Below are 19,987 nucleotides of genomic sequence, written 5' to 3'. Positions count from 1 at the left end.
ATTTGATCTCCCTAGGCATTCAGTGTGAGGAACAAATTGGCAAGCCACCATGTATGCTCTATACACAGAGCATTGTGTTAGGAGCTATGGGAGATGGATATTTTAACATGATAGAGCAAGGCTTCTGTCCTCAAGGAAATTAAAATATAGCTAGGGAAGATGAAAAAACCCACAACATCAATTAGGGAATTGTATGCCGTAATTCATGATTAAGTAATAAATTAATGTCATAGCAGTTCAGAGAAAGGAAAATTAAAATGAGAATAATTGGGAGAGACTTCAAGGAATTCATGTGCTTGGGTTTTGTAGACTACTGTTGGTCTGCTTCTAATTCTGCTTCTAAGACCCCTTCTGTTGCATTGCTTAACGCTATGGTCTATTTACATAATCACTGCTTTACCTGAGACCCGCCCTGCCTACAGGGCACTGGTTTAATCCCCAGTGGTTAGATGTGAGCTTGATATGTATGCCGTGCTTTTTCCTTCTCCCCACCCCCTATCCTATGTATTTCCTCTTCCTATCTGACATTTCCGCCTCAGGAGATATAAAGGACAGGATTTTCTAATTATTAGAGATTAGATTGATTGCACTGCATCCCTGCTTATCAATAAAGACTGAACTGTGTTCCCAGCTCAGCCATGAGTCCCTGGTCGTCTGTCTCCCGTCTGTGAAGCCAGCCCAGCAGACTACCACCAGAAGTCATCTCTAGTGGTGACGCAAGGGAAAGGGTCAGCACTGGAGTGTGGGATTACATGTGCATTCAATGACCTTTACGGCTCTCTTTTTATTTTTCTCTGTTGTCTTTTGAAAAGGAGTATCTTTGCCCATGGCCATGACTTAGAAGTGTGTATGATACCAGACTGACAATTTAACAAAGTTGGTGTTCATATTCTCTAGGCAATCTTTAGTTTCCCAGACTTGGGGAAGCAACACATTTGAACTAGTGAATAGGTGGGGAGGAGGGAGGTTGCTTCAGTCACGCAAACTGAGATGAGAAAGGAGCCATTCCTGATGACGGTGGCTGAAGCCAAACACCAAAGCTTCCAAGTTTGCTGCTCAACATAGGGAAACACGGCCGTTCTCTTCCCATCCAGCCAATAGTCCAGAGCACAACAGCTCTCAGCCTGGACTTTCTCCATTGAGTCCCACCTCCCCCCACCTCATGGAAGGAAGAATGAAAGCAGGGAGGGGGAAAGAAAGGAAAATAAAGTGATATGGATCATTTTTTATTCATTTTTGTGGAGCACCTAGTGCGGCCTTAGTCAGCATTACCGGAAAGTTTCAGTAGCTACAGTTACCCCAACGATTATGCACAGTCTACACATCTGTGGTAAGGCCCAGAAATCTGGGCTGCTGACACAACCGGCCTAACTTACAGTTTGGAAACACTGGCTTAGAACTCATTTTGTGGGATTCTAAAGAGTAGTAATAAGATAGAGGCTAGAGACACCGTCGCACAAAGGCAGCAACAGTGCTACAGTGTCGGAGCTCTTGTGTCAATGGTAAAAAAGAAACAAATTCCACCTAATTATTTTGAAAACAAATGAGGTTACACCTGAGAGTACCACAGTGAAGAGAGCACTGAGCTCTCCAGCCACCTGGAGGCCCCAAGGGCGGTCTCCAGCAGTGCATGAGACAGAGACACTCTGCCGTTCTTGCCTCTCTCCCTCTCTCAAAGAAATAAACATCAACTTTATGTAAAATAAAATAAAATAAATGGAATAAACAAAGCCTTGGACATACTTCAGTTGTGTTTGCCTATGAATTAGTGAAAATCAAATATCTTTTTAAGTTTTTTATCTTTTTATTTTATTTTCTTATTATTGAATGGAGACAGAAAGAAATTGAGAGGGGAGGGGAGATAGGGAGAGAGACAGAGAGACACCTGCAGACCTGCTGCATCACTTATGAAGCTTTTCCCCTGCACATAGGGAGAAGGGAACTTGAACCCAGGTCCTTGTGCACTGTGATGTGTACACTTAACCAGGTGTGCCATTGCCTGGCCCCCAAAAATACTTTAATTAAGAATTTGTCTTTGGTGTACCAAAGCAAAGGTTGGGGGGGGGGGTGTTCAGGTCCTGAGACATGATGGTGGAGGAGGACCTAGGTAGGGGGCTAGAATGTGATGTGGAAAACTGAGAAATGTGGCATATGAACCAACTGCTGTATTTTACTGTCAACTGTAAACCATTAATCCCCCAATAGAGGAAAAAATAAGATGATAATAAATTACTTATCAATAGATCAACAACAAAAACAGCTGTCCTAGTGGATAATTTCAATAATGTGTAAAATAAAATTACATATTTGAAACACATGAACTTGAAACAAAAGGAAGGGCCGAACTGTCCGTGAGACATTATGAGGGGAAGGTCACAGAACTCTGGAGCTGAGTGCTGCGAAAGCACTCGTAGAGACTAATATCAAGTGAAATTTAAAAAAAAAGAATGTGTTCCTCCAGGGAGATTCACCTTTCTGTCCCTGAGTCTAGACACACCGCCTTTCTCTGTTTCACTTTCAGAAACTCTCTTGGTCTTTCTTGTTAGTGACTGAATTATCTTCTCTTCTATAGAGCTATCTTCCTTGCCTCTCTCTCCATCTCTCCGAAATCAGATATTCCAAATGGTCACATACTCAAGTAATTATAAAACCAAATGCAAGCCATGCGATTCCTTCCTCCAGACCAGGGTAGGAACTGAGGCTCACATCTGCCGCTTAGAAGCTGCCCCGTCCTGAACAGAAGCCTGGAATGGCCTGGCTGACACATAGCCTGGAGGCCCTTTAGAGGCTGAAAACATGTGTTTTGGTTTCTGTGCTTGTTCTTTTCAAAAGGAAACCTAAAATCCTTTTCTTTTCTTTAATGAATTATTCTAGCTTTGCTCTGAGACCACAGCTTTTGTTTTATTTTTCTCTTGTCTTTTTTTCCCCATAACTCCTTTTAGAAATAAAAATGGGAAATGTTATCTAGCCCCTAGGAAGAAATATGTACATACATTCAAAAAGCAGTTTCATGCAACCTTAGTAACCTGAATTCTATTCCCTTTTCTGTACATGATGGATGAAATTACTTTGATTATACTGGCTTTCCAATTACTCATTCATGCCAAGAATGCTGGTCCTCGGAACCCAGTCACCTTGTTCATTCCTTTCCCACCTTGCCCTTCACGATCAGAAAATCAAAGCTCACTGGAGCCAGAAGGAGCTTCTGCGATCCCCACAGGAAGGATTAAACTTAAAGGTCATACATATTGATTGACCTGAGTTTTCTAAAATTGAACCTAAGTAACTATTTCAATACCATTTTTTGAGCTGTGAAAACTGAATTGGAGCTACCGAGTTTTGAGCCCTATGAAAAGCTTGGTAGATAAATAACCTGGTTGTCAAAACATATGAGAAACATATTTATTCTTATGTGTGTTTAAGGTATTTCCTTAATCCAAATCAGTGATTTTCAAATCCTGCTCCTTGGAATCTTGAGGTTTTACCAACCAGAGAAGGTGATGAGAGCCAACTGTGGAAGTACCACACTCTCCGCCCTGACTTTGACCTAAGTCGTCCACTGTTTCCGCACCCAGTAGAGCACACACGTTACAACGCTCAAGGTCTCAGGTTTAAGCCTCTGGTCTGCACCTGCAGGGGGAAAGCTTCACAAATGGTGAAGCAGGTCTGTGGGTGTCTCTCTTTGCCTCTCCCACTCTATCTCCTTTTTCTCTTTTGATTTCTGTCTCTGGGCAATATGTTTTTTAATATAAAAGTGTAAGCAGGATTGGAAGAATGAGGGCTTAACTGACAGGGTCTGAAGGCAGTCTGAGGCATACAGGAGGAATAGATAGCAGAGCAGCAGTGCGGCTCCAGGGTGACTTAGGCCGAGCTAGGACGAGCCTCCCTTACCACATTCCCCTGGCTGAGTCGGTGGCAGACCAGTTACTGAGATGTTGTGACCTGGGAAAGTGCTGGGACAGGACGCTCCTTTTTTTACATGAATTCACTGCTCTCAGTGGCCTCCCCCCTCCCTTTTATTTTTTCTCCTTTTCACTTATTTGATAGGACAAAGACAAATTGGGGGGGGGAGAGAAAGAGAAACACCTGCAACCCTGCTTCATTCATGAAGCTTCTCCTGCAGGAGGGAAGGGGCTGTTTGAAGCTGTGTCCTGGGTATGTAACCTGTGTGCCTCCCCTCACCGCCCCGAAACCCTCCTTTGAAATGCAGAGGGGAGCATCTATCGTTCAGCACAGCTCCCCAAGGCTCGCCGGCACCGTCTGTCTGAGAGGGTGTGGGGAAGCAGCCCCCACTGAGCCGCCCTGCTTTGTTTAGCCACCAAGAAGACTCTCTAGGTCTGAAGCTAGTGGTCTGTGAAGAGCAGCTTCTCCCCTTCGTGTGTGTGTGTGTGTGTGTGTGTGTGTGTGTGTGTGTGTGTGTGTGTGTGTGTGTGTGTGTAGGAGTACAGTGTGTGTGGAGGAGGAGAAACAGCAAAACGCCTTTGCAAACTGGTTTCAGATATTCACACCTGGAGGCCTTTCCCTTTCGGCTTGAGGTTTTGTGGCCTGTGGGACTCTAAATGCTCTCCAGAAGGAGCGGTGGTTCAAAGGACACAGCCATGGAGCCATGGTGTGCACGCCAAGGCCCTGTCTCCTGTCTCCTTCCCGGTTTAGCAGGGCTCTCTGAGATGGGGGAGGTGGGGTAGGGGTGAGGGGCTCCTGTGCAGTTGAGGAACTTGGCTGGCGAGGAATGCTCCCCACCTGGACGGCCAGTGGGTGACACGGGACCCGGGGCGACCCTGCCTGACTGAGGCAGCTCCAGTTCTGGGGGGGGGGAGTCCGTTCCTGCCTGAGTTCCATCAGAAACATCACATGCAAAATCCACTTTCTTTGTAGAACACTTCCCTTCTGTTTCTTCTCTTTTCTTACTTGCTTCAGGGAGGTTTAGGGTTTGAAAAATTAAAGTGCAGCTCTATTTTCATTACCCAAGGATTTGCAAACCAGAGCCGGGCCTGTCTGAGCTCACATTTGCATATGCCATCCCTTAAGCTGATTTTCAGTGCCGAGCAGCTATTTTTAATGTTTTGAAGAGCCTTCTTTTTAACTCTTTTCCTGCTTATGTTATCTATTTCTGCAGTTTAAAAAAATTCTGTCACTGATTCTGGTGGAAAATTCCCATAACAGAAGTCAGCCTCTTGGGGTATGACTGGGCAGTTGGAGCAAATATTTGAGGGGAGGGAGGTTGACCCAGAAAACTCAGTGGGCTGAGGTGGCAGCTTCTGGATCCTCAGAGGCTCTAAATGCCTTCAAAGGTGTTTTAGAGCCCCAGCACTGACTGACCCCTTCATACGCTGAGCACTGTTGAGTGACTGGCATGGGATTAAGGGAAATGGCGGCCAAGTGCTGAGGAAATGAGGGAAGTCCTCACTGTTCAGCAATGCTAGGTGAATAATTAATGGGCTCTCCATTTTCTTTTTTTTTTTTCCAATATTTGTTTTTGTTTAATTTTTAAATTTCTTTATTGGAGGATTACTGGTTTACAGTCAACAGTAAAATACAGTAGGGGGTCCATGTGTAACATTTCTGTTTTCCACATAGCAATACAACTCCCTCCAGGTCCTCCTCTGCCATCCTGTTCCAGGACCTGAACCCTCCCCCTCCAGTGTCTTTTACTTTGATGCAATACACAACTCCAGTCCAAGTTCTGCTGAGTGTTTTCCCTTCTGATCTTGTTTTTCAACTTCTGTCTGTGAGCGAGATCATCCCATCTTCATGCTTCTGTTTCTGACTTATCTCACTTCACATGATTCCTTCAAGCTCCACCCAAGATGAGGTGAAGAAGGTGAAGAAATCACCATTTTTAATAGCTGAGTAGTATTCCATTGTGTATATAGACCACAACTTGCTCAGCCACTCATCTGTGGTTCGACACCTGGGTTGCTTCCAGGTTTTGGCTATTACAAATTGTGCTGCTATGAACATAATTATACACAGATCTTTCTGGATGGATATGTTGGGTTCCTTAGGATCTATCCCCAGGAGAGGAATTGCAGGGTCACAGGGCAGGTCCACTTCTAGTCTTCTGAGAGTCTCCAGACTGCTCTCCATCGGGACTGGACCCACTGACATTCCCCCGGCCAAGCAGGAGGGTTCCTTTGTCCCCACAACCTCTCCAGCATCTGCTACTGTTACCTTTTCTGATGTCTGACATTCTCACAGGAGTGAAGTGGTATCTCATTGTTCTTTATTTGCATTTCTCTGACAGTCAGAGACTTGGAGCTTTTTATCATATGTTTGTTGGCCTTTTTGATCTCTTTGGTAGTGAATATTTTGTTCATATTCTCTCCCTACTTTTGGGTGGGGTCATTTGTTTTCTTATTGCTGAGTTTGGTGAGCTCTTTATATATTTTGGTTATTAGTCTCTTGTGTGATGTCTGGCAAGTAAAGATCTCTCACTCTGTGGAAGGTCTCTTTGTCTGGGTAGTGGTTTCTTTTGACGTGCAGAAGCCTTTTAATTTGATGTAGTCCCATTGGTTTATTTTTTTTTTAGTCTTTGTAATTGGATTCAAATCAATGAAGATGCCTTTAAGGTTAAGCACACATGACGCAAAGTACAAGGACCGGCATAAGGATCCCGGTTTGAGCCCCCGGCTCCCCACCTGCAGGGGAGTCGCTTCACGGGCGGTGAAGCAGGTCTGCAGGTGTCTGTCTTTCTCTCCCTCTCTCTGTCTTCCCCTCCTCTCTCCATTTCTCTCTGTCCTATCCAACAACGAATGACATCAACAACAACAATAATAACCACAACAAGGCTACAATAACAAGGGCAACAAAGGGAAAAATAAAAATTAAATATTTTTAAAAATTAAAAAAAAAACAGGGCCAGGTGGTGGCACACCTGGTTGAGCGCATGTATTACAATGCGCAAGGACCTGGGTTCGAGGCACTGGTCGCCCCCCTGCAGGAGGAAAGCTCTGCAAGTGGTGAAGCAGGGCTGCAGATGTCTCTCTGTCTCTCTCACTCTCTATTGTCCCCTTCCCTCTTGATTTATGGCTGTCTCTATCCAATAAATAAAGATTAAGAAATAATAATGAAAATAAATTTTAAAAAAGATGCCTTTAAAATGTATATGGAAAAGAGCTCTGCTAATATTTTCCTCTAAGCATTTGATAGTCTAGCATCCAAGTCCTTGACACATCTGAAGTTTGCTTTGTGTTTGGTGAAAGAATAGCGAGTCCCTCTATACCATGACACTGGCTTCACCGTGCAGCCTTCCTCCCACAGTTCATACCTTGTGCTCCAGCCTAGAATAATTTGTCACCAGAGCACTGCTCAGCTGATGGTGGTGCGAGGGACTGAACCTGGGACTTTGGAGCCTCAAGCACAAGAATCTGTTTGCATAACCATTGTGCTATCTACTTCTGCTCCTTAAAAAAAAATTATTGTCTTTATTTTAGGTATTGGAGAGAAAAAAAATCCAGAAACCCAGAGGGTAGAGGAGACAGAGAGGAAGACAGAGAGACGCCTGCAGCACTGCTTCAGCACTTGTGGGTGGGGAGAGCTCAGAGCCCAGGTCCTTGCACATGGGAACGTGTGCACTCAAGCAGGCGTGCCAGCAACATGTCCCTTCATCTAGGGTACTGCTGAGATTCCTTTTATTTATTTACTTATTTATTTATTCCCTTTTGTTGCCCTTGTTGTTTTATTGTTGTAGTTATTATTATTGTTGTCATTGATGTCGTCGTCGTTGTATAGGACAGAGAGAAATGGAGAGAGGAGGGGGAGACAGAGGGGGAGAGAAAGACAGACACCTACAGACCTGCCTCACTGCCTGTGAAGCGACTCCCCTGCAGGTGGGGAGCTGGGGGCTCGAACAGGGATCCTTATGCTGGTCCTTGTGCTTTGCACCACCTGCACTTAACCCGCTGCGCTACAGCCCGACCCCCACTGCTGAGACTTCTTCTGTGAATCCTTCCCTGACTGTCGTGGGCAGGGTTCATCGCACTCCCACTGCACCTTGATGCCCCCATGAGAATAATGAGCACCTTTCCTTTATTAGATTATTGAGTTGGCTTTCTTGAGGGCCTCCCCTCTCTCAGATCAAAAAAAAAAAAAAAAAGAAGGAGGAGGAGGAGGAGAAGGAGAAGAAGAAAATTGTTGCTTCCGGGTACCATGCCTTTCATCTCCTGTCCACCCTTAGGTCTTTGCTGAATGAATATGTGCCCAACAACCATAAAATATGGAGAGATTAGCAGAGCTATGTCTAAGGGGTCAAAGGCTGGCCAGGGAGAATTTGATACCAAGAAGACCAGTTGGAGAAGGGTACCAGGACCCGCTGTGAGGAGATGATGAATCAGAGTCGGCCTGTGTCTCATCTGCCGACTGCTGGACTTATGTGAGCATGCGGGCTTTTCAGCACGCCTTTTTGCTTTTGTGGAGAGACAGGAAGCTTTACTCACATAAAATTGTTCACAGGGCGAGGTAGTGGCACACCTGGTTGAGCACATACATTACCACATGCCGGGACCCGGGTTCAAACCCTGTTCCCTACCTACAGCAGGCGATGGTTCACCTCCGTTTCTCCGTTTGTCTCCATCTCTACGGGGGATGCAGATGTGAGGAGAGAAGAGGAGCAAGACTACCGGGAGCAACAGACTCATCACGCGGGCGCTAAAGCCCAAATTCTTTTTCTATGACTTTGCCTCGTGTTTTCCTCTTTTTGAGAGAGAGAGAGAGAGAGAGAGAGAGAGGGACCAGGTCACTACTCCATAATTTTGTATTATACAGGAATCAAACCCAGGCCTCACACATGCAAGGTATGTGTACCCCTGAACCGTCACCCATCCCACTGGTCCCTGGACTTCCCCGCCCTTAGTATGGAGCCAAATCATTGTGGCCAGCTTAAAATTCTGTTTAAACTAAGAGCTCTTATTTTATGCCATAATGATGAATTATTAGTTCCCCAAAACTCCTTCACCAAAAATAAGTATATATTTCATCCTGAGGCTGTTTTAAACAAACTACTTTTCTCCAGATAAGAGAAAGCCGTGGTACCCAGGAAGGAAGGGAAACAGCCAAAGTTCTGCAAACAAAGACGGCACCTGAGGGCCCGTGCAAAGCCTGCTGGCAGCTGGGGGATGGCCGGCTGCTCTGGCTCCCTGCTCCTTCACTACAGACCGTGAGAGGAGTCAACACGTTTCCCCAGGCTCCCCCACCAGTGATCCGCCTAATTCGGTATAGAAGTCTGCTGAGTAAGTGACATAAGTTCTGGGAAACCTTTCAGTTTCCTGGTCAGACAAATTAAGAAATGTTAAATTTAAATGTGTTTTTTTTTTTTTAGTTTTTTTTTTCTTTTTTGCCTCCAGGGTTATTGCTGGAGCTCGGTGCCTGCACCATGAATCCACTACTCCTGGAGGCCATTTTTCCCCCTTTGTTGCCCTTGTTGTTGTAGTCTTATTGTGGTTATTATTGTTGGTGGTGGTGTCATTTATCGTTGGATAGGACAGAGAGAAATGGAGAGAGGAGGGGAAGACAAAAGGGGGGAGAGAAAGACAGACACCTGCAGACCTGCTTCATTGCCTGAGAAGTGACTCCCCTGCAGTTGGGAAGCCGGGGTTCGAACTGAGATCCTTACTCCAGTCCTTGCGCTTTGCGCCAAGTGTGCTTAACCCGCTGCGCTACCGCCTGAACACCACCACCCCCCCCCCTTTTCTTTACCAGATCACAGCTTATCTCTGGCTTATGGTGGTGAGGGGGATTGAACCTAGGGCTTTGGAGCCTCAGGCATGATAATCTCTTTGCATAACCATTATGCTATCTACCCCCACCCAAATTTAAATACTAAATATAAATATAGCAGGGCCGGGTGGTAAAGCACCTGCTACAGTGCACAAGGACCTGGGTTCAAGCCCCTGGTCCCCACCTGCAGGGTGAAAGCTTCACGAATGGTGTCTCTCTGTCTCTCTCCCTCTCTATCATCCAGTCCCCTCTCAATTTCTTTCTGTCTCTGTCTAATAAATAAATATTAGGGCTGGGCAGTGGTACACCTGGTTCAGCACACACACTACATTGCACAAGGACCCAGGTTCAAGCCCCTGGTCCCCATCTGTGGAAGTTTTAAGAGTGATGAAGCTGGGCTACAGGTGTCTCTCTGTTTCTCTCCTCTATCTCCTCCTCCCCCCTCTCAGTTTTTCTCTATCTCCATTCAATAATAAAAATTAAGTAATTTTTAAATTAAATATTGCAAATCACTTACTAAATAAATATAGCTGACCTTGCTGCGTTCCTTCTGCCTTTCTGTTTGAATTGCCGAGTGCAGCCCCTGGTGGTAGAGGATCCCTGTTCTGCCTACAGGTGACAGGCGTGACGGTGTCCTGCCTCCCCTTGTCAGCTGCTGAGGGAACAGACAGGCAGCCGCCTGTTTCTCGGAGGCTTTGCAGTGCAAGTCACTAGCAACAGGGTCTGGCTGTTACTTACGGGAGAAGCCTTCCTCCCTAACTTAGCAGTGACCAAGTGTCTTTCCAAAGTTGCATCTTCCTCTTGGTATGTTGCACCCAAGTCAACAAGACTCTGGGGCAGGGGGAGGCTCAGGTCCTGGAACAAGATGGTGGAGGAGGAGTTGCTAGTGGGGGCTAGAGTGTGATGCGGAAAACTCATGTCACCCACGGACCAATTACTGTATTTACTGTCAATTATAAACCATTAATCTCCCCAAGAAAGGAAAGAATAAATCAATCAAAAACAAATAAAATAGATTCTTCAACAATTTGTTTGGCTTTGTATGTTAACTCTCTTTTCAGCCACCAGGTTCCAGATGCCATCAGGATGCCGGCCAGACTTCCCTGGACAGACAACCCCACCAATGTGTCCTGGAGCTCAGCTTCCCCAGAGCCCTGCCCCACTAGGGAAAGAGAGAGACAGGCTGGGAGTATGGAGCCACCTGTCAACACCCATGTTCAGCGGGGAAGCAATTACAGAAGCCAGACCTTCCACCTTCTGCAACCCTCAACGACCCTGGGTCCATGCTCCCAGGGGGATAGAGAATAGGAAAGCTATCAGGGGAGGGGGTGGGATATGGAGATTGGGTGGTGGGAATTGTGTGGAGTTGTACCCCTCCTACCCTATGGTTTTGTTAATTTATCCTTTCTTAATAAATAAATAAATAAAATATCTTCCTCATAGATAACTAAACATGAATTTACAAGAACAAAAGACAGCCACCAAACTTATCTATTAGACTCTGGAAATTCTGGTGGTTGCCAGAGAGATGGGGCTGGGGGACACATAATGAGATGTCAGACTATATCCCTGAGACCATATAATTCTGTAAACCAAGGCAAGATCAGTCATAATAAAATTATAATTTAAAAAATGCTACTTTCTCTCCCTCTGTCTCTGTAAAATGGCCACCAGTGACGGATGGAGAAGTTGCGGTGCAAACACTGAGTGCTGGGGCTAACCCTGGGGCCAAAAAAAACCTTTAAAAATTAAAAGTTAAATTGAAAATAAAAAATATTGAGAAGTGGTGCCGGGTGGTAGTGCACCCTGTGAGCACAACTGCTACCATGCCCAGGCCCTGGGTTCAGGTCCCTGGCTTCCAGGTGCAGGGAGGAAGCTTCATGGGCCGTGAGGCAGGGTTGTAGCGCTCTCTGTCTCTCCACCCTCTCCCCTTCTCTTTCTGTATCAAATAAATAGTTTTAAATTAAATTAAATTAAATTTGCATTAAATTTGAATTTCTCATGACTTAAAACACATAGCTTCTAGGGCCCAGGTGGCGGTGCACCTAGTTAAGCACCTTCATTCCCCTGCCTGTGGACTCAGGTTCAAGCTCGCACACCCCACCTGCAGGGGGAGCTTTGTGAGAAGCGAAGCAGGTCTGCAAGTGTCTCTTTTTCTCTCCCTCTCTACCTCCTCCTCCCCTCTCAATTTCTTTCTGCCTTATCAAATAAAAAACAGTAATAAAAGTGAAGTGGTGGATTCATAGTGCTGACAGCAAGTCCCTGTAATAAAGTCCTGGTGATTATTTAAAGAAACAAACAAAAAGTTTCTTCCTCACTTTAGGAAAGAGCCCTTAAGTCTTTTGTTAATGTTTTTATTCATTTATTAGCTAATACAAAGAGAAATTGAGGAAGGGAGGGGGAGATAGAGAGGGAGAGAGAAAGAGAGACACCTGCAGTCCTGCTTCACCACTCGGGAAGCTTCCTTCCCCCTGCAGGTGGGGACCCTTAAGTCTTTTTTTTTTAAGTCTTTTTTTTAATATTTATTTTATTTATTTATTCCCTTTTGTTGCCCTAAGTCTTTATTTTTATTGAGTAAATTACTTTTTCCCATTACTGCATGATAACACAAAATAATAGAATTTTATATTCTATGGGCTTATGAATTTAGCAATATCTATCACTACATGACACTATGTTCTATGGTTACTGTAATTACATTTATTCTTGATAAATAAATTAAATTTGTTACCAATGTGCTGAGTAAATTTACTATATGTATAGATATCTTTTAGTCAATAAGATTTAATAAATTGTTATCCTGTGGATGTTACTTATATTTTATTGGTTTTAAATTATAGCATCATCACACCATATAATATGCTGTCTGTTTATTGTTCTTCTTACTCAGTAGAAGCAAGACAGTTCCTAGAACAGTGTCTGACACTAAGTAGCCACACAGCAAATATTTTTTAATAAATAAGAAAATCTTGCCAAAAGAAATATGTTTAAAATTAGCCTGTTTCAAAGGAAAAAAAAACTTCAGCGAATGTGTCATGAAGGGGTCAATTTAAATGAAGGGTTCATCTTGACATCTTACAGACGCAGCCTTTTAAATGCTGGTAATTGGTTTCAAAAAAACAAATGACATTATTTTCTTATTTAAATTCCCCCATCGGCAATTAGACTTCTGTTCTTCAAATGATAGTGTGGGAAGATAAGTCACAGTAGCAGATTCCTGTCTTGACCAGGGTCCTTCTGAAGCGCCGTGTCTGGAGCACAGAGACAAGGTCAGGCTCAAGGTCGAGCTCTCCTGCCCAAGTGCTCAGAAGCACGGTGCTGACCAGCGCTTCTGTGTGTCTCGGCACCCACTCTCAGAGCATCTCTTAGAACTTCTGTAACTAGCACCATCTCAAAATAGGTGCTCTGTTCACCTCTCTCCTGCTTCATATAAATAAAGATCTCCTCTGCTGAAAAGTCAAGAAGGAAGAGCTGAGCGGTGTGCATTCTTTCAAGCAAATACTATTTTAAAATGGTCCCTGTTTGGGAGTTGGGTGGTAAGCGCACATGGCGCACAAAGCGCAGGGACTGGCATAAGGATCCCGGTTCGAGCCCCCCGGATCCCCACCTGCAGGGGAGTCGCTTCACAGGCGGTGAAGCAGGTCTGCAGGTGTCTGTCTTTCTCTCCCCCTCTCTGCCTTCCCCTCCTCTCTCCATTTCTCTCTGTCCTGTCCAACAATGACGACATCAACAACAACAATATTAACCAGAACAAGGCTACAACAAGGGCAACAAAAGGGGGAAAAAATGGCCTCCAGGAGCGGTGGATTCATGGTGCAGGCACCGAGCCCCAGCAATAACCCTGGAGGAAAAAAAATAAAAATATAAAAGAAAAATGGCCTTTGTTGAGGGCAGCCAAGGACGCACCTGGCTGAGTGCAGGAGACGTTGCCCGCTAGCTAGCCCTGCCTCGGGTCGTTAGGTCCGGGTTATGATTTCTGGGGACACGGTTTGAAACACCTGAATCCATATGATAAGGGGTCTTGTTTGATCCGATTGAATTCAGGCAGGCTGGCGGGAGAAGCCTGGGGCTACAGAGATAGCATAGTGGTTATGCAGAAAGTCTGAGCCCGAGAAGAGTCCAGGGTGCAGGGGGGAGGCAGGGGATGTGCAGGGTCCTGAGTGAGAGAGAGCGTCTCAGGCCCACAGGACACGGACAGACCCTGTGAGTGTGTGTGACCATGAGAACTTGGAATTAGCCTCCAGACAGTGTAAGTGCCCTAAAACCGAGATCCGTTTCTGAAATGCTGTGATTCTGCATGTTTATTCATAGGTCAAGGCTCACTTTTTATTCTATTAATGCATTCACGTTTCACCTGTTCTCCTCTCCCTTAGGTGCTTTGCATATCCAAATGAACAAATACCGATTCACTCCAGACTCCCCCGCTGTCTCTTAACTCTCGGCCTCTGACACTCCCCTTTTCTTTAGCCTGCGTGAGTCTGATTCCTTCTCTCTTGGTCCTTCTCAGTCCTTCATCTAGACTCCCCTGCTCCCCAACCTCGGTCTCTCCCACATGTCTCCTTTTGTTTTGCCCTGAAAAGATTCCAGGCTGGAAGTACTTTGGTTTGATTTGCAGTCCAAGCACAAGGAACTGGGGGAACGGCTCAGCAGGCAGGGCGCAGGGTTCATGCGCCTGTGGCTCCCTCCCTGCTTAACCCCAAGCATGCCACTGCTACCCTCCTCCTCCTCCTTCTCCTCCTCCTTCTCCTCCTCCTCCTCCTTCTCCTCCTCCTCCTCTACCTTCTCCTTCTCCTCCTCCTCTTCCTCCTCCTCCTCCTCCTCCTCTACCTTCTCCTTCTCCTTCACCTTCTCCTTCTTCTCCTTCTACTTTCTCCTTCTCCTTCTTCTTCTCCTCCTCCTTCTCCTCCTCCTTCTCCTCCTCTTCCTCCTCTACCTTCTCCTCCTTCACCTTCTCCTCCTCCTCCTCCTCTTCCTCCTCTACCTTCTCCTTCTTCTTCACCTTCTCCTTCTCCTCCTCCTTTACCTTTACCTTCTCCTTCACCTTCTCCTTCTTCTCCTTCTACTTTCTCCTCCTCCTTCTCCTCCTCCTCCTCCTTCTCCTCCTCTTCCTCCTCCTTTACCTTCTTCTTCTCCTTCTTCACCTTCTCCTTCTCCTCCTCCTTCACCTTCTCCTCCTCCTTCACCTTCACCTTCTCCTTCTTCTCCTTCTACTTTCTCCCTCTCCTTCTTCTCCTCCTCCTCCACCTTCTTCTTCTCCTTCTCCTCCTCCTCCTTCTCCTTCACCTTCTCCTTCTTCTCCTTCTCCTTTCTCCTTCTCCTTCGTCTCCTTCACTTTCTCCTCCTGCCGCTCTCTCTGCTCTTTCTCCTTCTTCTCTCTCCTTCACCTTCTCCTCCTGCTGCTCTCTCTGCTCTTTCTCCTTCTTCTCTCTCCTTCACCTTCTCTTCCTCCTTCTTTCTCTCTCCTCCTTCTCTTTCTCTTTCTCTTATGACTCTATTTTATGTGAACATAACTAAAAATAGTCTAATCCAAGTGTAGAAAAAGTTTTACTAACTCAGTCTGGTCCCAGATTCTAAAGGGAAAAAAGTAAAAAGTGTGGATATAGGATTTTTATCTCAAGATTCTCCTAGCAGCAACTTTGCCTTTGAATCTACCATGACGAGCCTGGCCAGTTTAAAAAAACAATCACAGCTTGTACTCAAGGAACAGTTAAAGTCACTGGGTAGATCCCAGTGAACAAGGGAGACAGGGGCTTTAGGACAGTCTTTCCTTATAGAGGGGCTACGATGATTCAGATCTTCTAAAAGGGGCTCCCCACAACCCTGAAAAAGCACCAATGGTTTATCCTGGGATGACTGAGCTGGAAAGGTTTTTGTAAACTGCTGAGTTCAAGCCCCCGGCTCTCTACCTGCAGGGAGGATGTTTCACAAGTGGTGAAGCAGGTCTGCCGGTGTCTGTCTCTGTCTCTCCCTCCCCTCTCAATTTCTCTCTGTCTTATCCAATAAAATGGAAGAGATATCTTCCAGGAGCAGTGGACTCATAGTGCTGGCACCAAGCTCCAGCGATAACATTGAAGGCAATAAATAAATAAATAAGCCACTCCTCGTCCCAGAAGCCTACTATCTAGCTCTTTTCAAATCAAATATAACTACAATTCTGACTTCGGTCACACTAGATGAACTTTGCTTATTTTCAAATTTATATAAAAGTATCCACACCACAACTATGCCCTTATGTCTAACTCTTTTTTTTCACATTATTGTACTCATGAGATGAATCAATAATGCAGGTGTTCGACAACCATAACTCAAGGTGATAACAACTATAACTCAAGGTGATAACTCAGCATAATGGTGATGCAAAGAGACTCTCATGCCTGAGGTCCAAAGTCACAAGTTCAGTCCCCCACACCACCATAAACCAGAGCTGAGCAGTGCTCTGGTAAAAATAATAATAATGATAATAATAATAATTTTTTTTTAATTTAAAACCTAAAAGATGACCTGTTCAACACCCATGTTCAGCGGGGAAGCAGTTACAGAAGCCAGACCTTCCACCTTCTGCATCCCACAATGACCCTGGGACCACACTCCCAGAGGGATAAAGAATAGGAAAGCTGTCAGGGGAGGGGGTGGGATACGGAGTTCTGGTGGTGGGAATTGTGTGGAGTTGTACCCCTCTTATGCTATGGTTTTGTCAATATTTTCTTTTTATAAATAAAAAATAAATAAACAAATAGAACCTAAAAGTTCACCTGGTGGAACAGCAGCTTTGCTAAGAGGCCCCAGTTTTGAGCTCTGAGCACCACCTGGGCGCACTCTAATGGCTCCAGGAGAGGCTTCCTCAGTGCTAGAATGAAACTGTGTCTCCTTCTCTCCACCCTCTCCCTCTCCCCCTCCCATGTCCGACATTAAAAGGAGAAAAGTCCACCAAGAGTACTGGAGTCACAAATGCAGGATGTCGATTTTTAAAGTGATGTCAGAGACTTTCTTGATATGGAGAAATGTTTTCACAACTTAGCCATTGGGGATGGTATTCACTGTTGGTTTGGGATTTGGTTTTTTTCATTTTTCTTTTTTTTAAATATATTTCATAAATAAGAATAACTTGCACCATAAACCAGAGCTGAGCAATACTCTAGCTTAAAATAAAACAAATAATAGTAATTTGAGGAGTGGTAGAGATGCTGGAAAGAGAGCACGTTACCATGGACAAGGAGCTACATTTAACCCCCAGTCCCTACCGGTGGAGGAGAAGGTCTCACAAGTGGGGAAGGGCAGCACTAACGTCTCCTCTCTCTCTGTGTGTGTGTCTCTCTCTCTCATCCCTTTCTCTTCCCTATTTCTCTCTGTCTCTATCAGGAAAAAAGAAGGTGAAAGAAACAATGACGGGGTGGAGAAGAAAGACTTATAGGGGGAAAAAAAAGACCACAAGGGTAGTGGAATCATCTTGCAGGCACAGCAACCCTGGTAGGAAAAGAAAAAAAAAGCTCAGAATACCTATCGATTCCTAATTTTCTAATAACTTTCTATTAATCACTGTTAAGTTTTACCAAAGACAGTGTTTCAATTTATTAAAGCGATCATATTTTTTCTCCCTCTACTAAAATTCATGTCTAATTCCACTATGGTCAGGAAAAATACTCTAAGGTTTTGACTTTTTCTGATTTCTTGGAACACACTCAACATATACGCTGTTTCGGCAAATGTTCCACAATGGCTTGGGGGAGGTGCCTATTCAGAATTGTTCACTACAACGATCTATCAACACTTATATAGTTAGATCAATTTTGTGACTCAAGACACTCACAGTTTCTGTGTGCTTACTAATTCTTGTTGTATGGGACTCAATAACAGAAAAATAATTGAAAATCACTAAATGTTTGAAAATTAAGCAATAGAATATGAATTAGTCCATGGATCAAAGAAATGATTCCAGTGAAACTTGAGGAAATCCATATATCCAAATATCTAGAGAGATATTTGCAACTTTGATGCTTATGTGAGAAGAGTTCAACTTAAATTTAGGACTGTTTTTTCTTTCTATCAAATTTACTCTTAACATCACTTTTTAGATGTGAGAGAACTTCTCCATGTCCTCTCTTGTTTTTATTGGGGCTGCTTGGTTTTTTGCTGCTGAGTTTCGTGATTTCATTATATAGTTTGGTATTGTCCAATAAGTTACATGTAAAGATCTTCTCCCATTCAGTAGTCAATAGACACATGAAAAAAATGTTCAAAGTCACTTGTTACTAGAGAAATGCAAGTAAAAACAGCAATGAGAGACCACGTTATACCGGCGAGAATGCCAAACATTAGAAATCAGTGCTGACGAAGATGCGGAGGGAAGGAAACCTACTGCACTGTTGATAAGATTGTGTCTACTGGACATATAGATATCTTCAGTGAAAATTCTATCTGTTTGCTGTGGAAATCTATCTGAAGAATCAAGTCCATTAACAGGGAAAGCAAAACCAAAAGTAAACCAATGGGACTACAACAAATTGGAAAACTTCTGCACAGCCAAAAGGAGAAATCCTCACTATAGAAAGACTCCCTACCAAATGCACACAGTTCACAATGCATAAAGACCCAGGTTCAAGCCCCTGATCCCCACCTGCAGTAGAAAACTTCACAAGCACTGTTGCAGGGGCTCTCTCTCTCTCTCTCTCCCTTTTCTATTTTCTATCTCCATTCTCTCTATCTCACCTTTCCCTCTCAACTTTTTTCTATCCAAAAATTAATAAATATTTTAAAAGAATGTAAATTAGTTCAATCCCTGTGAAGATAGTCTGGAACTTTCTCAGAACACTAGGTATGGATCTACCCTATGATCTTAGCAGTTCCTCTCCTAAGGATCTATCAAAAATGTTTTTTTTAAAAAAACATAAACATATATCCAAAAAGATCCATGTTCACAGCAGCACAGTTTGTAATGAGCCAAACCTGGGAGCAACCCAGATATCCAAAGACAAATGTGTGGTTAAGAAAGGTGTAATATGTATACACAATTTTCTTTAAATTTCTTTATTGGGGAATTAGTGTTTTACATTCAACAGTGAATATACTAGTTTGTACATGCATAACATTTCCCAATTTTCCACATAATAATACAGTACCTACTAGGTCCTCTGTCATCCTGTTTGGACCTGTACTCTCCCCCCCTCACCCATCCCAGAGTCTTTTACTTTGGTGCAATATACCAACTCCGTTCAGGTTCTGCTTGTGTTTTCTCTTCTGATCTTGTTTTTCAACATCTGCCTGTGAGTGAGATCATCCCATATTCATCCTTGTGTTTCTGACTTATTTCACGTAACACGATTTCCTCAAGCTCCATCCAAGATGGGCTGAAAATGGTGACGTCACCGTTTTTACTAGCAGAACAGTCTTCCATTGTGGTGGTATGTATACACAATATTTTGAAGCAGAACCACACAGTCACAGCTACTCCATGATGGCTACACTTCAGAAAATCTCCCCTCTACAAACATCTTAGACATCACATTATTATTGATTTGATTTTATACAGTCATATTGATCTTATTTTTCATGTTCATCCTTGCTCCCCTGTTTTAGCCTGAATTTATACACTTCCATATGGAATTTTTGCTTTCGTCTACCCGAAGGACTGTATTTACTATTTCTTTGAGTGTCTAGATGCTAGAAATGAATTTCCACAGACTGCATGCATGTGTCACGTTTACTTGATCTTCACTTTGAAGAATGTTTTCTTTGATATAAAATTCTAGATTGACTAGTTTATTTCTGGCACCTTCCATTTTTATGTAACTCTAGTACTAACTCTTCTAGCACTTTTAAAAGTCAAGTGTTTGTCATATGGTGACTTTTATAAACATATTTTATTTCTAGCTCCTTTTAAATATTAATCTTACCATTGCTTTTTATCAGTTTATTATGGCCTGCCTAGATATGGACAACTCCTACAACTGTGGTTTGCTGTCCCATGAATTATAAAAACTGCCGGCCAATACACCTTCAAACGTCACTTCTGATCTCTTTTCTCTCTGTTTCCTGGGACTCCGAGCACGTATTAGAGTACCTGCCCACCACAAGATAGGCTTACTTTCCATCATTTTTTAATTCTCCAGTGTCTGTATATTTTCTACTGACCAATTCAACAATTCTGATTTACTGAGTTACGATCTGCTACTGAACTCACCTACGGAGTTATTAAATTATATTATTATCATTGCACTTACTGAGTTTTTGTTTGATTCCTCTGTATAGATTCCTGCTCTTACAGAATTTTAAATTG

The 19,987-nt window shown here is 43.9% G+C and overlaps 1 protein-coding gene across 2 annotated transcripts in view; it reads right to left on the bottom strand.

The window, feature by feature from the left end:
* The window catches only part of FAXC (failed axon connections homolog, metaxin like GST domain containing), a 310,211-nt gene that overhangs the window by 120,768 nt on the left and 169,456 nt on the right, over positions 1-19,987 (bottom strand). The window contains exon 6 of one of the 2 annotated variants that reach the window (XM_060190735.1): positions 12,837-12,965. The exons of the other annotated variant lie outside the window; for it this stretch is intronic. Within the exon in view, the coding sequence (XP_060046718.1) occupies positions 12,916-12,965 (50 nt within the window). The 3' untranslated portion in view covers positions 12,837-12,915. Of the gene's footprint in view, positions 1-12,836; positions 12,966-19,987 lie in introns of those variants that run through there. 2 annotated transcript variants of the gene reach the window in all.

Source organism: Erinaceus europaeus, chromosome 4 (genome assembly GCF_950295315.1).
Source record: "Erinaceus europaeus chromosome 4, mEriEur2.1, whole genome shotgun sequence".
NCBI lineage: Eukaryota > Metazoa > Chordata > Mammalia > Eulipotyphla > Erinaceidae > Erinaceus > Erinaceus europaeus.
This window is presented reverse-complemented; position numbering and strand designations above follow the sequence as displayed.